The 15,375-nt window shown below is 38.7% G+C and overlaps 1 protein-coding gene across 1 annotated transcript in view; it reads right to left on the minus strand.

The window, feature by feature from the left end:
• DNAH11 (dynein axonemal heavy chain 11) overlaps positions 1 to 15,375 on the minus strand; it is a 167,931-nt gene that overhangs the window by 68,276 nt on the left and 84,280 nt on the right. The window contains exons 52-56 of the mRNA XM_044428955.1: positions 14,777 to 14,939; positions 13,811 to 13,934; positions 10,887 to 11,029; positions 9,504 to 9,665; positions 1,399 to 1,632 (exon numbers count right to left, since the gene is read on the minus strand). Coding sequence (XP_044284890.1) covers positions 1,399 to 1,632; positions 9,504 to 9,665; positions 10,887 to 11,029; positions 13,811 to 13,934; positions 14,777 to 14,939 — 826 coding nt within the window. The remainder of the gene's footprint in view (positions 1 to 1,398; positions 1,633 to 9,503; positions 9,666 to 10,886; positions 11,030 to 13,810; positions 13,935 to 14,776; positions 14,940 to 15,375) is intronic.

A 15,375-nucleotide genomic window follows, 5' to 3' on the forward strand; every position in this document is an offset into this window, starting at 1 on the left:
CCCAGAGCCATCTGACTGGACACCAGTGGAACAAAAAAGATGTTGGATTACAAATCAAGGACGTAAAACATGGAGTTCTCCAGATGTTTCTAGACTCTCAACTTGCATCAGTCCCAGCCAGCATGGCTAATAGTCAGGGATGATGGGAGTTATAACTCAACAACATTTAGAAGGCTACAGGTTTCAAAACTCTGGATTAGATGGACCCTTGATTTAACATGAATGTTCTTAGGAATCAGAGGCACTTTCATAACAAACAAATTTGCATAGACATAAAGTGAATGTTAGGCATATATTTGCAACCTCTCAAACAAACTTCCCAAAGAATGCTAAGTTTGTAAGCTACCTTGGGTTACTTGCAAGAGGAGGAAAGGTGGGGTATAAATGTAATGTAACAACAATTATGAATGGGTGAATTTGCTCAGGCTCACAACAGACTGGTTAGGATATCTTTCCCTAAATTTAAGAAATTGCTCGTCTAATTTCTAAACCAATATGAATCAGTTTGAGAGTCTGACTCCTCCCATCAAAGATCCTGCAGACCTGCAGACCTCCTCCTCCCATTCTGTTCCTTCCATTCACTATCATCTTGCCACTGCTTCAGTGGCGGCCATGCAAGTGGGATGGAAAAGGATGGGACATGCCTCCCCACTTCCGTACATGCTATGCTCCCATGCAGAATACAGGTGACATTGATCCAGAGGAAATGCTATTTTCCCAAGAGTTACTGATATCACAGAGGAGTTATGAGAACTAGCAGGGGCTGGAAGGAAAAGGGACTCTACCTTTTACTTTGGCTCACCCAGTACCCGTTTCTATTGGAACAACAGGTAAGAGGATGGGGAAGAATTGGCTTTGAGGACTGTTGGTTGGAAAAATGGAAATTCTTCTTTGGCTTAGACTGTGTCATATTTAAATCAAGCAATATGAGTTTCCAAGATTTGTATTTCCAAACTTTAAACATGACTTTCAGTGAAATCATTAATGATAGCTAGCTCTCAAAAACACAAAACAACTAAAAAAGTATGGCGTGTACAGCATTTGTGGCAACAGTCAACTTTGTTGTACAGTCAATAGTAACCTTTATCCACCAGACCACATTCTCTTTTCAAATTCCAGAGGACTAGCCATGTTGATCTTTTGCAGTAAAATGAATTAGCTGAAGACTTGGGTAACATCTTAACCATGACCATCATAATGGAACCACACAATACTTCATTGTTTTTCTCTTCTCAAAATGACCACTGATCTTAAAACTAGGACAACAGTGAATTGCATCTTTAGATGTACAGTAGATGGATAATTATGTTAATACAAACTAAGCTCTAGCTTGTATATTCCAGTACACATTATACTAAAATGTGATTAATTATTGTTACTTGTTATTACTATTGTTACCTGAGATGCTGTTGTTTTCAGTTTCTCAATGCCATTCAGAAGGTGTTCCTTGTGCTTGAACATTTTCTGGATTTTTTTCTCCAGGAGGTTCTTATAAAGTGTGATTTGTTCCAGAAAGCTTTTGGGAGTTGTATAATTGTACCTCCTTTCATTCTGCTGAAATTTTGCACTCATTTCATTCACACTGGTGTGGGCGTAGGCCATGAAAAGGCAAATTGAGTCATAAAACAGTGGCTGAAAACAAAAGGAAGGTGGTTTAACTAGGAGGTGTTAAACATTCAATTAACTGATTACACAGCCAACTGTCGCAGGCAGAACTTACTGTGTCAGTTCACTTCTCAGTGCAAGTGAAGATGTACCAGACACTTCTACTCAAACCTTGACACACATACCCTTTCCTGTGTGGTGACAATGGGGAAAATGTGGGCCATATCTAGGCTGAGAAATAATACACTAATACTTAGGGGAAGAAATGGCATTGGTGCAGTACATTCTGTCTCAGGACTTCTTGGAGTCTTAAAAGAGAACTTGTGGGATCACACCCACTCTTTAATGAGCCCCTTGGAATTTCTGTTAAGCCTGGAATTGCCAGGAATATGGATTTTCCATAGAATGCACATCTGACTCTGGCACATGCCACCTTCCAGACTAAAGCCAGAAAAAGGTCAAACTACTGGATTTCATATGCTTCGTGTTTGTAAATGCAAATGGCACAATCTTGAAGATACAGAATAATAATATAACAAGGAACAACATGATAACATTTAATCTTTTTCACTCTTAAGCCAGTGGAGTGTTTTCTCCCAGAGCAAGTACCAGCTTTATAACATAAGTTTCTGTTTTGAGGAAAAGCGATTCATGCCTGTCCTTATTCTGTTAATTATATGACCCACTCCACACCTGCAGGTTTGCATTTTTAAAATGTTTTTTTCCTCCTAAGAAAGGGACCACAGAAGTCAGTACAGAAAAAGCTAGCCAAAAGGTATCAAAACTCCAAGGCTTTTGAGGGACCAAAGCACTCTGCGTAACCATATCAGCAGTAACAGAGCCCCCTTTACTCAAGAAGGGGTAAGAAAGCAAAGTAAACATGACTTCAGTAACACATATCCCATTTGTGGGCTTTGCCTCATTGGCCACTCCTTGACTTTATGAAGGAGATGAAGGACACTTGGTCTGATTCAGCATGGCTCTGCCTATGTTCTTATGGCTTGATGTTTCCCACCATTATCTTGCATTCCACTCATTCTGGGTCAGATTGACTGCAATTCATGAAATAATTTTATTTCATTCATATGGTTCCAGGTAGTGCGCAGATAGCAAAACACAACATATTAAATATCAGGGGAACCAATCACTTTATTTACTTTTCTTTTTTGGACCCTGAACTGATCAGAGAATGCTACTGTTACTGGTTACCTGTACAAATATTTTTTTAAATGTATTAGCACATACAAATAAATAAATGTATGTGCACATGCACACACACAGAGTAACATAATAGAACATCATACATGTAGTTATTTCCCATGTATACTGTCCAACAGATGAAACCATAAATATATCTGAGAGTATGTATGTGGAAATTTTTTCAAACATTTTAAAATACTTATTTTCAAAAAATTTCAATTATTTATACACAAACGTATATATAAAACGCTGCTCTATCAGTGTAAGCAATTTTCATTTTGTCCTCTATGACTTTTAACATACTTAACTTTCTAATTTGCACAATCACATCTCCCTCATTTTAATGATTATATATTGTATTCAGTACAAGACGTACCCAGTTCAATTAATCAAGGGAAACTTAAAAATCAATTAATATGAATTAAATGAGCTACAGCAACTCTTCGGAAAGTCACACATAATTTACCAAAGCATTGTCAATAATGCTTAGAGATCTTCTGGAAAATTACTCATGAGCGGTTGTTGATACAGCTAAACATTTCAAGCCAATATAATTAATATTACAAAGAAGTTCACTTAGACAGCTTGTAATTTATCTCTGAAACAAAACTTATCTTTGGGCACAGCTTCTTTAACAACAGCTGCCCTTAAACTAGAATAATGCGAAGGAGACTGAATAGAGAATGATTACACTACTTGGTGCAAAGAGGCTAAACACTTATATTCCCAAGGAAATGCACATCCAAATAACTTTTTGACAGAGATCAAAATTTGTGTTAGACTTCCCATCATCCCCCACACAGCAAACTTCCTTGACTGGCTTTTGCCCAACTATGATGGTTATGAGCAGTCCTGAAAAGTCTTTGGTAACAACAGTTTCATTTGTAAATCAGTCAGGGTAGAAGGGGGTTCCGGCAGAGCTGGAAGTGGCCTGAGACAACTTGTCCCAATGGGGCAAAATAACCATTGTTATCAAGCTTAACAAAATGGCACAGCATGGGAGGCATGCTGAGCCAGGGAGCAGCTGGTTGTAATTCATACTGTTTTTCAGAAAACTCTAATCGTTCTGAGCAGACCTCTTTGATGATTGGTCTTCCCTGCATTTTCAATTTGTCAGTTTCTCTTATGATAAGGTCAGCAGTGACAGCACTTCCTGACATTAACAGCTGTGGCTTCTAAAAGGGTCATTGTGGAACTACTAATTGCAGTAATTTCATTAGCATAAATTATTTATTCTGCCATTCATTTATCTCCAAGGTTTTAGTGGTGTTTTGTTCAATACTACACCTTATTTTTTCAGTATCAGCTCCATCAAGCAGAACAGCAAACAATATGATTATTGCTAATTTGACCTCACTCTCCCTTTTCTTTAAAGTGAAATTATACAAAAATCTTTTTATCTAACTACAAGGAATTAAATGGCAAGGAACCAATAAGCATCACTAATTAGCTATAAATTGGATGTTTTAACTAATCTAAATTATGACTGGGCAATACTGCTTATTTCTTTTACATTTTACTTTAAAACTAGTGTGCCCAGTTCCACCAAAGGCGATCCATTTTTACAAGTACCCTTCATCACATAGTTTGTCTTTCGAATGTGTCCCCATGACTGCAAAAGAGTGCATTGTGAAGGGGGGAGAGACCCGTGAACAGCATCTGTAGCTATGCTGCAGCTAAGTTTTGCAGCCTGGGAACATTGCTGAACAGATGGTTCAGCTAGTCACCTATTTGCCATGGAGACACCTACAGATTTCAGGTGCCCTCTTCCTTAGGTGTTCCTCCTAAAACAACAGGCCAGTGGTAAGCATCTGTTTGGCAAAGGAGAGCTTCATATGCAGTACTATACATGTAGCCCATTGTTCCTGCTAAGTATTTTGGACTGAGGCCAAAGGCTTCCTGTCCTTGGACTTTTAAATTAGAAGAAGTTCCATAAATGCATGGTTACTATATATGTGGAGCTTCTCTCTGCACTGACATAAAGTAGTAAGGCTTTACTATTGGAGTTCTCTCTGCACATACTTCCTTCTCTCTGAGTAACAATGCTCCTTGAGAGCTTCAAGGACAAACTTGGCTGTGACATCTTCTTCTGATAGATCATTTCATCCACCTAACTTTCAGGCCTGTCTTGATTTTTACACTATCTCATTGAAAGCAATTACTATGGCTTTGTAAATCATGGGGTTGGGTCAATTAGCAGTTGAATGTAGGTTCTACTAATGAATCTAATTACAGATCTTGAATTTGTTGTCACAAGTTTACTGGATAATGTAGCTCATGCACACTAATGACCATTATATGTGGTCAACTGGCCTTCAACAAATGGAAATAAAAGGTTTCCTCAGATATTTAAAATCAGTCTGCAATAGCTAAACTGTGTAAAACAAAAGAGAAAGCCAATCCACAACAATCAGCATTCAAAAGACTGAGAACTTTTGATTGGGGAGCATGAATTTTCTTTCTCATGGCAATCATATTTCACCTGCCTATGATTTATTCAATATCCTTGAACTAAATGTATTTTGAATTTCTTCCTCCTTTTTCGCTGAAACATTTTCCTCCTCAGGGAAATTCTACTTCTATTTTGGGACATCCAGTCCAGCCTTGTCCCCTGCCCTTTCTTCCAAGTGCATGTTACATCTGTCACTGTTGCATTATACCAAACATAGATCTGCTGTTCCACCTTCAAGCCTTTCAGGGCTGTGATGACAAAACAAGAGAACAAAACAAGAACAACAACCAAAATCATCTGTGTTCTTGGACCAGAGCTGTTCTGTCTTATGCTGAGCCAAGTACGGATTTTCTACTGCTGCTTCTTCAAGCGTCTCAAGAAGTAGAGTTAAATAACACCTTTTAAAGGATGGAGCATGGCATAAGAATTCATGGAAGAACTGCCACACTTTATAAAGCCATCAAAGTAGCTGTAGTTCACTAACCCAGGGAAAATGACATTTTCTCAATGCCAAGGTACTACACATTTATCCTGTTTAATTCCCACACTGCTCTCTCTACGCTGAGTAGTGCAGCCATAGTGAGAGGAGTTAACAGCCATCTTTATCCTAAAAGGCTTACACAAGATGAGAGTAATGTAAGGGTTTGAAAAATGTGATTCTGCCACACCTGTATTTCCATGCAACAATGTGGTTTAGGCTCTATTAGCTTTTACTGCTCTCCATACAACACTGTACAAAATGTTCCAGACAGTGTGGTTTGGGGTTTTTTTTTGCTTTTGCTTTTTTAAGATCTATCCTTATTCAGGCACTCTTATTTTCAGATCTTCTAGTTACATGCAGATGGTGCTCTGCAGAAGGAAAACCTGACTCAAGTTCTACCTTCCAAGTCCTTCCAAGCTATTCTCATGGCCCATTCATAATGTGGGTGCTTTGTCTTCTGCTAGTAGCACAAGCCATTGTACACTGAAATAAATATAGTTCACCTTGATGACAGGGAGGAAAAAGGCAGGCAAAGGTGCATAACCTCTTTCAACCCAAGGGCTGCATTCTCATTTGGAGAAATTCTGCAGGACTGCATTCAAGAGGTAGAGAGGGCTGAAGGCAAAAGGGTGGGACCAAAACATCCTTTAAAAAAAATCCAATATATTTTAAAGCTCTTACTGCCAGTAGATAATTACAGACATTAGGAGAGACTTTTCAACCTTTTAGAATGAAAAGAACATCACAACTGAAAAACCACCAATCAATCAGTGACTAGGTACAGACTGGGCTATGGGAAGGAGGCATGGCCCTCTAGGGCGTATGGCACTGATGGACTGGGACCCCCAAAGGGTAGATTTGGCCTGCAGGCCTGAGGTGCTGCACCCCTGTGTTGTAAGATGGGCCTGTGAAATACAGGGAGGGAATAAAAGGGTGTGTGTGTACATGGAGGCCAGGGATGGCCTCACACCTCCACACATTCTCCCCACATCACACACACTCCCCTTTTCTCTCTTCCACATGCACACATGTATGGATGAGGAAATTGAAGTCTCCATGACCTCCTCGCTGATCTTTGGAACTCAGAGTAACTTTCATCTTTCTCGTTCTGCAGCAATCTCCACTAAGACAGCTGCTTCTCTGTGGCACAGTGGTGGGAAAACAGCAGTCCTGGAAGTGGCGTCCCCAGGGACTGGGAAAGGCTTTCGCCTGTCCAATCCCAGCACCAAAAGGTGGATCCACCGCAAGGTGGTTCCTGCTGGCTCTCAAGGCCACTTCACGAAAAGTCAAATGCTGTGTGTCCCAGTATAGGCTCACAGAAGGTCTGAAATGATGATGCAGAGGATAGTAAAGTGATAGAATCTTGAATTAATGTTAATTTGCACTTAAATATCCAAAGCTGTCATAGAATAGCAATTAGTAATTAGAACATAAAGTGAATCTTTGTATAACTGTTTCAGATAAGAAATTCCTATACCCCTCAAAATACATTTTTTAAAAAAGTCATCAAAGTTGATCTGTAATAGATATAAATGTGTGCAGCACAATTCTAGGCAGTCTATTGTGACACAAGACCTACTGTACATGTGTATAGGATTTTAGTCTGATTAAAGATCTGTGCCATGGAATGCACCCGCACACCACTGGATAAGTAACTGCAATGGATCCCAATGAAAGACTGAACCCAAACCCGATAATTTTTGAAGGGACAGGAATGAGTGTGCCTTTCTTGCTATTTTGCACTGAGTCAGCTCCAGCAAGTGAGAATTTCCTGTTGCAGAAGCATTCTCTGTACTTTTCCCCTTTGAGCTGCAGTCACTTTTCTTAAACCTGTCCATCAATCCAGTGGCAAAATGGACCAGAATAGATTATAGTCAGTTTCAAAATGAATCAACTTGATTCTTTAAAAAATGGCAAAGCACTGCTGAGCAGAAGAGGGAGCCTTGCACTTATATCCTTCTTAAAGGAATATGCAGTGACATTATGTATATGTAAAGCTACCCTGTCATGAACTAAAGGAAATTAATATAACAAAACCTTGGAGAATCTAAAAGCTGAGAGGACCACAGGCAATGATAATAGTACAATGTGGCCTTCAAATAACTGAAAAGCTGTTATTGGTATCCTGTCTGGTAAAATAAAGACAAGTCTCTCCATGGCCAGTAGATGTCATTGGTCACTCTTTGTAATATCACAAAAGCCGTTTCATTACTCACTATTGGCAGCAGAAAAGGTAAAGGAATGAAGGCTGCATTTTAGAATTAACCATCAAACGCCGCCTCCACTCTTTCTGACTGTTTCCAAATTATTTTGTATTGTCAATTTAGATGGAATGAAAGTTTTGAAAAGTAATGTTTCTCACAAAAAGGGACTAACCTGACCATTGACAGTGGCTTCTTGTGGATATAGTGGGAAAAATATTCACTGAACACAGAACAATTTGGCCATTTTATAGAGGGATACCCCATGTTCATCTATTTACTGAGATGGCACCAGCGAATGAACTTCTCCAAGGAACTGTTACTGCTGTTACAATCAGAACTTTATAGGCTGACTTGGCTACAAAACAACAGTGCTTACTTGGTATGGAATTTTCTTTTTATAGCAAAAGATAACAATGCACAAGTAAACTTTGTTCTATTCAGCCATTTTAAATATAATAATTACAATCATTACAGGTTTCTTACATAACTTGATGGATTCACTGATATATTAAACCAATACATACCAATAACAGCTAACACAAAAGTTTTGTTTTGCTTGCTTACAAAATCAGTGTTTTCCATCATAATCTTTTTAGAATTATTGAACAATACAGCAAAAGAACTATATTATCTACTCTTACATCGCATTTAGTGTTCAGCATGAGTAGTGATGTCAAGATATTGCTATCTGTCTTTCCTCAGCGGTCAATCATCTTGATTTAAATCTTGACCCTTCTTGAACTTCCCACTCCTGGTCAAAGTTGATACAGGGGGAAGTTAAATAAGGAACATAACCCTTAGAGAGTCAGAAAACAATGTTTAGAAGGATTTCTCCATCAGGCTCTTTATCACTCTCAAGAGAGTAAGGGAGAACACTCTAGGGGAAAAAGAAGCTGGGTAATTCATAACTTTTATCGTAATAGCATAACATTCTGACTTCCTGAAATTACTCAAGGAAGCACTATATTAGCATATGGCTATTTGGACTAGCTCTGTTGCTATTCTTTCTTGTTCTATTTTACAAAAGTCTGCCAGAAAAGAGTAGCAAAAATATTCTGAATTCATTGGAAACCTGAGTTGTCAAATTTTATATGAGGGTTAAAGTAAACAGTAAAGATTTGTGCAGAGCTTAATCTTAACAGAACCTTAAAGAGTGAAAAATGCCAGTAAAATCAAACTATGTAACAGTTACATTATGTTCAATTCTCTCTATTTTCATATGTGCAAGAGCATTTGTCTGATTTTAAAGAAAAGATGAAGCAAGTACCTGAGTTGGGACTAGTCCATTTAAGAATCTAATAGCTCATGAATAGATATTATAATCATTGAACAATTTATCTTTTTTAAAAGATCCTTCCTATTTCAAGTCCTTAAATGGTGTTGAAGAAATTGGCTGTACTGTATCACAGGAATATAGTAACCACAGTGAACTTTGCAACCTTAAATGAAGACAAATACGTGAAGAAACAAAAAAGATTTTTTTCCCTAGCTTGTTCCATTATTGATTTTCCAGAGGGCTGTGTTGCTTTTGCATATGATTGACGAGCTTGAAACTCTGTACCTTAATCCCAGGCGTCTCCTCAATGAACCTCCTGCTGACGGACCGCAGGGCTTCCTGTGGCCACTCATGAAACCAGTCAATAGCTGTGCAGTTAACTATGGCTGGGAACTTCCGAGCTCTAACTCTCAGTGTGGAACCGACAGGAGAGAAACACAAGATGATCTGTACAGATGAAGAGAGGAAAGAGAAAGAGAGAGTGAAGTATTACATGGTGATCAAAGAGAGGAATGCAGTCAACTGTGGTGGCAACGAGCCATTGCAATCAGCCTCTGAAATGAAAGTGCAATCTATCTTGTAGCTAATGAATTTAGTCAAATTAGGATTTTACATCCAGCGAATAGTGTTTTGTTCACTCGCACTGTGCTTTGTATTTAGTTCTTCGCCAAACCCTGCCCACTTGTGGATTGCCTCTGCATCCAGTTCAATATCAGTTAATGAGCCTCATATGCATTAATCAACAATGCAAAACCTTAACAACAAAATTCAGCCAATGCAACCAATCTGCCATTATGCCACTTCCTAGGGTTCTGCTCCTCTGAAGCGTCAGTGTGATTAAAATGATCTGAAACAACATGTCCATTCCTAGTTGGCTGAGTTTTGCACTCAGTTCAAATGCCAGGACTACCATTCCTCAGGGTTTCTCACCAGTATCAGAAAAGCCCAAGGTACTACAAAACTGCCAAGTTGTGTGAAGAAAACAAACTACTTAAGTTTGTTTTGCTGTGCCTTAAATATTGACTCTGAACAATTTTACTTGGAAGCAAGTCCGAAAGATCTTAATCAAATTTATTACCCAGCAAATGGGCTTAAAACTGAAGCCCTACATTACAGCAGACCTTCTCTCTTTCTCCTGCTGCATGTTATCTTGCAGATGCATTCCAGTGTGTTAACTAATATCTTCTAAAATATGTGGTCCCCATTCTGCAGTCCTTTAAAGTCTGAATTGATGCTTCCCTTAGCTGCCTCTGGAAGTACTAATTTTACACAGTAGGACACCTGCAAAGCTGTAGCAAGGCAAGGCACATTTTGAATGCAGTTTTAAAAAGCTCTTAAAAATAATGAAGTCATGGGTGAAATTAGAGAGAAGATCAAAGAGAAGTGAAGGAAAGAGACCAAGGAAAGGAAAAGAGGTATGTGCTAAACTTAGATTTTTCCTAAAGGCATAGGCTACAGCCAAAAATGTAGAGAAGAAGATTTTAGATATGTGTTTGTATTTGAAAAGACAAATCTTGAAAGAAAGTTAAATCTAACCAGCTAGATACTGTCAGTGATAATGAAAGATGGTCTGAGATGTTTTCTGAATCCTATGGTGTTCCTACATCAAATAATCCAACCATTCCTCATTAAATGTCAGTTCTAATTTTTTAATCCAAGGTTTCTTACTTTTAACTGCAATCGCACTCTGTCCAAAAAGAAATTCCAGCAGTTTTCTCTGCTGTCAATAAGACCAAGTCCTCGAATTTCACTCTTAATTCCCACAATTATATCTTCCATATCCTCCTCACTGAACAGATCTGGAACTTCTCCTACATTAAAAAGAAAAGAAGGGAATTAGGACATCTCTCCAGTTACGAACTATGACTCTCAAGCTTCATTCAGTTTTATTATTTTGGCTGTTATCCTTGTAATACTTTCTTAGTAGGAGTGTCTCTGGATGACAGGAATTAAACTAGTCACTGAAGAACGGCTTTAGCTATGGATTTAACACAATTATGCTTTCAAATGGTTCATGTGTCCCAATGTTCTATAGAGTATTCCAGGAATCTCCAACCATTTTGGATCTACAAGCACATTTTGGAATTTGAGAAACTGTTGTGCACACCATGCCAAAGTGCCTGAGCAGTGAATTGCTGCTTTGCTTTTTAGCTGTGAGTTATATGGCACAAATGTTTGTTTCAATGTCTTTTTAATAAGGGATTGTCCAATTCAGCTAATTGCTGCAGCATTATACATGCAATACTTCTTTTAACAACCAATCATTCCTTCTTTTTTTGGAAGCAAGTTATTGCACAGAAAATGTTGTACTAGAAAAATCTTGAATGTTCACTGATGAACACGCTCTTTCAGATTATTTACTGCTTCATGAAAATAAACAAATTGTCACAGTAAATGGATGCCCTTTTGACAGCTAAATGACTGATATTACAATACTGGAAGAATACTCACCTCCTATAAAGCAATAGATTGAAGACCTTAAGATGTCTTCAGTAGTTCAATGAGTGTTATATAAACACCACCCCTGAATGCAAACATGATCCACTTCTGTTGAAGCCTACGTCTATTCCTTAGAAAGCTGTATATATTTCATATGTATTCAATGCTATTGATATATGTTAATCCATGTATATATATTAAACATGGGTGGAAAATTACAAAATAAAAGAAGTTGGTGGGATGATCTTTCCTGGAAGAGAGACAGGGGGTAGTGTGACCCTGCTGATTCTCTTGGACCTCTCAGTGGCTTTCAGTACCATCTGCCATGGAATTCTGGAGTAGCTAGCTGGGTTGTGCTGGCTCCTCTCCTACTTGCTGGACTGTCTTCAGATGGTGGTGTTGGTGTTGGGGGATTATCGTTCTGTGCCATGGCACTTGTTTCATGGAGTTCTGTGGGGTTTGATTCTATTCTCCATGCTTTTAAACATCTACATGAAGTGACTTGGAGAGGTCCTTAGGAGGTTTAGGCTGAACTACCATCAGTTTGCTGAAGATACTCAGCTCTAACTCTCATTTTCAACTGACCCAGGTATGGCAGTATCTACCCTCAATCTGTGTCAGGGCTCATTAATGTACTGGATGAAGGTCAATAAACTCAAGCTCAGTCCTGATTAGGCAGAAGTGCTGTTGGTGACTTATCCTTCTTTTCAACTGGAAAATTGTAAACCTCTCCTAGATGGGGTTGCAGTTTCCCCTAAAGGACAAGGTTCATAGTCTGGGGGTGCTCCTGGACCCCAAGTTCTCTCTGGTTGCCCAGGAAGACTCGGTTGCCAGGAGCACCTTTTATCAGCTCTGGCTGATTTACCAACTACACTCCTATTTGGATGAGGGTAGTTTTGCCACAATTATTCACTAACTGGTAACTTCCATACTGGACTACTGTTAAGCACTTTGCATGGGGCTTCCCTTGAAGACAGTCCAGACTCTTCAAATGATCCAAAACAGGGCAGTGCAGTTCCTGAAGAGGACCAATTCTTAAAGAACATTTTACACCTGTCCTCTGTCAACTGCACCGGCTGCCTGTTCCAGTCTGGACTGAATTCAAGGTTTTGACTATGACATTTAGTAAAGAACTAAATGGCTTGGGACCACATCATCTTAGAAAATGCCTTACTCCAAATAACCCTGCCTGTTGTTTTAGATCATCAATGAAGGCCCTCCTACAGGTTCCTCTCCCTAAGGAGGTTAAGGGGGAAGTTGGAAAAAGGGGGGACTTTCCTGTGATGGCACACCAGTTATGAACATCCTACCATTGGATATTTTTTTACTTTTACTGAGTTTTAGGCACCTGACAAAAGCTCTTCTTTTTCTTTTTCAATGCACTTATGGCACTACTTAGATCATCTATATTGATGACATTGGTTTTAATTTATTAATTTTATTAATTTATGTTTTTGTCTGATAATACATATTATGTTTTATTTAGTTTATTATAATCTTTTAACTGTATTATTTAATGGTATTATTGACACTTTAATGTAATTGCCACCCAGGGAGCATGATGTTAAAATGGCGACTTTTGTACAAACTTAACAACTAAATAAATACATAAATAGAAATTAGAAATGCACTTTTCACAACTAAATTTGTCAGGCTACCAATCATGCTTTCTAAAATAGCATTTGTTGTGATGCCCCCAAAATCTAGTATTACTGCAGAAATCAACTCTGATTGTCTAGCTAAAAAGGAAGATGTGTTGCTATGTTTGATTTCTCAGTTAAAGGGCTATTATTTAAATCATCACTGATATACAACTATTGAGCTACATGACACACAGATGCTACCTCCCCTACCCCAGTTGCCAAGTTGGACTCAGGCAATTCAGAATGGAAGTGAATTATTATTTCAAACACCCCACAAATAAACAGAACTTATGCCTATGCACTACACAATGTTGATATTTGCTTCTGAAGAGCAGCACTGTTTGTTTCTAAGAAAATTTTGCACAATACTGAACATAACAAGGTTAATATACACCTTCTCTCACACTGTAAAGCATCTCAAAGACAAATAATCCTCTTTGTAAAGTTCACTGAAACAGCAGATAATTTGTCATTGGGAAGATCTTGCAAGAAATGTGTAGGTCTAATCACCTGACGCCAACAAGTCATTAATCAGCACAAGAAAGTGTTCATCTGGAACTTGAGCATCTGTCAGCAAAAACACAGTGGGAATGTTCTTGGCTCCCGTCTTGATATACAGATTGGCGAGATCTACCTGTAAGGAAAGGAAGCAATAATTCATGTTATGCTAAAATACTGAAACAAGAAGAAAATGGTGGGTAATCAGTGTGAAAACATTTGTAAATTGGGAGCAACACACTGCCAATTTTCACTTTCCTATTTACATATCTTTAACGTGACTCATCCTTTTCCAGAGGACCATTTAAAAACCTATGAGTAAATTTTTTAAGATGACTGGTGAATGTGAACCAAGTTGCTGATCAATACTAGGAAACTCTTCTACCACTATTCATTTAAAAATATATTTACAGACTAAATGTCAAAATTAATTCACAAGAGGAACATGCACTGCACATAGGTCAGGTTCTCCATTACAGCACCCACGGGTGCCACTGAACTTGCAAGGCTAGGCTGAGATGCCTGCCAAACTATTATCATTCATTACTTTTCTATACTGCCCATAGGCCAAAGCTGCATCAGCTCCTCAACAGATGGAGAGCTGATGTGTACTCTGCCACCAAAAATCCTTGAGGCAAAAGGGGCCTTAGCAGGTGGCGAGTTTTGCCCCCTTACAATCGATTTCTTGTAGACGCTACAAGGAATTGAAAGTGATGTGAAAAAGCCCCTCACTTTCAGCTGAAAAAGAACTGAGGAAGGGCAATGTCCTAGTAAGGTCTCCTGAGGCAACAGGATCCTTCATGGGAGGTTGATTTCATTTCCCCTCCAGCCAAATTTCACATTTCCCTGCTTGAGGCATTTATGCTACTTCTTGATGTACACAAAATGGATAAAAGGGAGCCATAAAGAATGCAACAATATTTCATCTCCCTGGGTTCCAAATAGCCTGGGCAATTATTGTACAACTGTTGTGTTTACCCTGAGGTCTTGAATTGTGTAGTCTTTCCTCAGAGAGATCTGAAACACTTGAAGAGAGCTAATGTAGGCAGCCAGCCTTGATAAGCTTTGTTTTCCACTGCCGCCTACTCCAATCAAAAGCGCATAACCACGAGAAGATTCCAAGATCCGACTGATACGACATCTGATGACAAAAAAGGAAGAGCTCATGTATCCATGTTCCAGCTGATTTGTGTAAAACAGAATAGTTGTGACTTAGATTGGTGGTCACATTATAAGATCAAAATTGGTTATGACAGAAATTAAGGCTGCACACAGTATTTATAATAATGTAAAATCATGCCCAGACTGTTCTGCAAAAGGAGTGCCCGTGCACAAAATGACTCAGACCCAGCAGAGAATGCCTACCAAACTAAGGCAAGCACATTCAAAAGCTATGTAATCCAGTGGAAAAATAGTTATGACCGAAGTATTAGAATATTTGGGATGAAGAAACTTCATCAGTTTAATTTTCAGAGTCTACCAGTTCTTACATTTCTAATGCTATATAATCTGGTGCAGAAGTACAACCGCACTGCCCAATGTGTAGTTACTGTCCAGAGCATTTTGCAAAATTTCTG

Source organism: Varanus komodoensis, unplaced genomic scaffold (assembly GCF_004798865.1).
Source record: "Varanus komodoensis strain SLA01 unplaced genomic scaffold, ASM479886v1 scaffold2, whole genome shotgun sequence".
Classification (NCBI taxonomy): domain Eukaryota; kingdom Metazoa; phylum Chordata; class Lepidosauria; order Squamata; family Varanidae; genus Varanus; species Varanus komodoensis.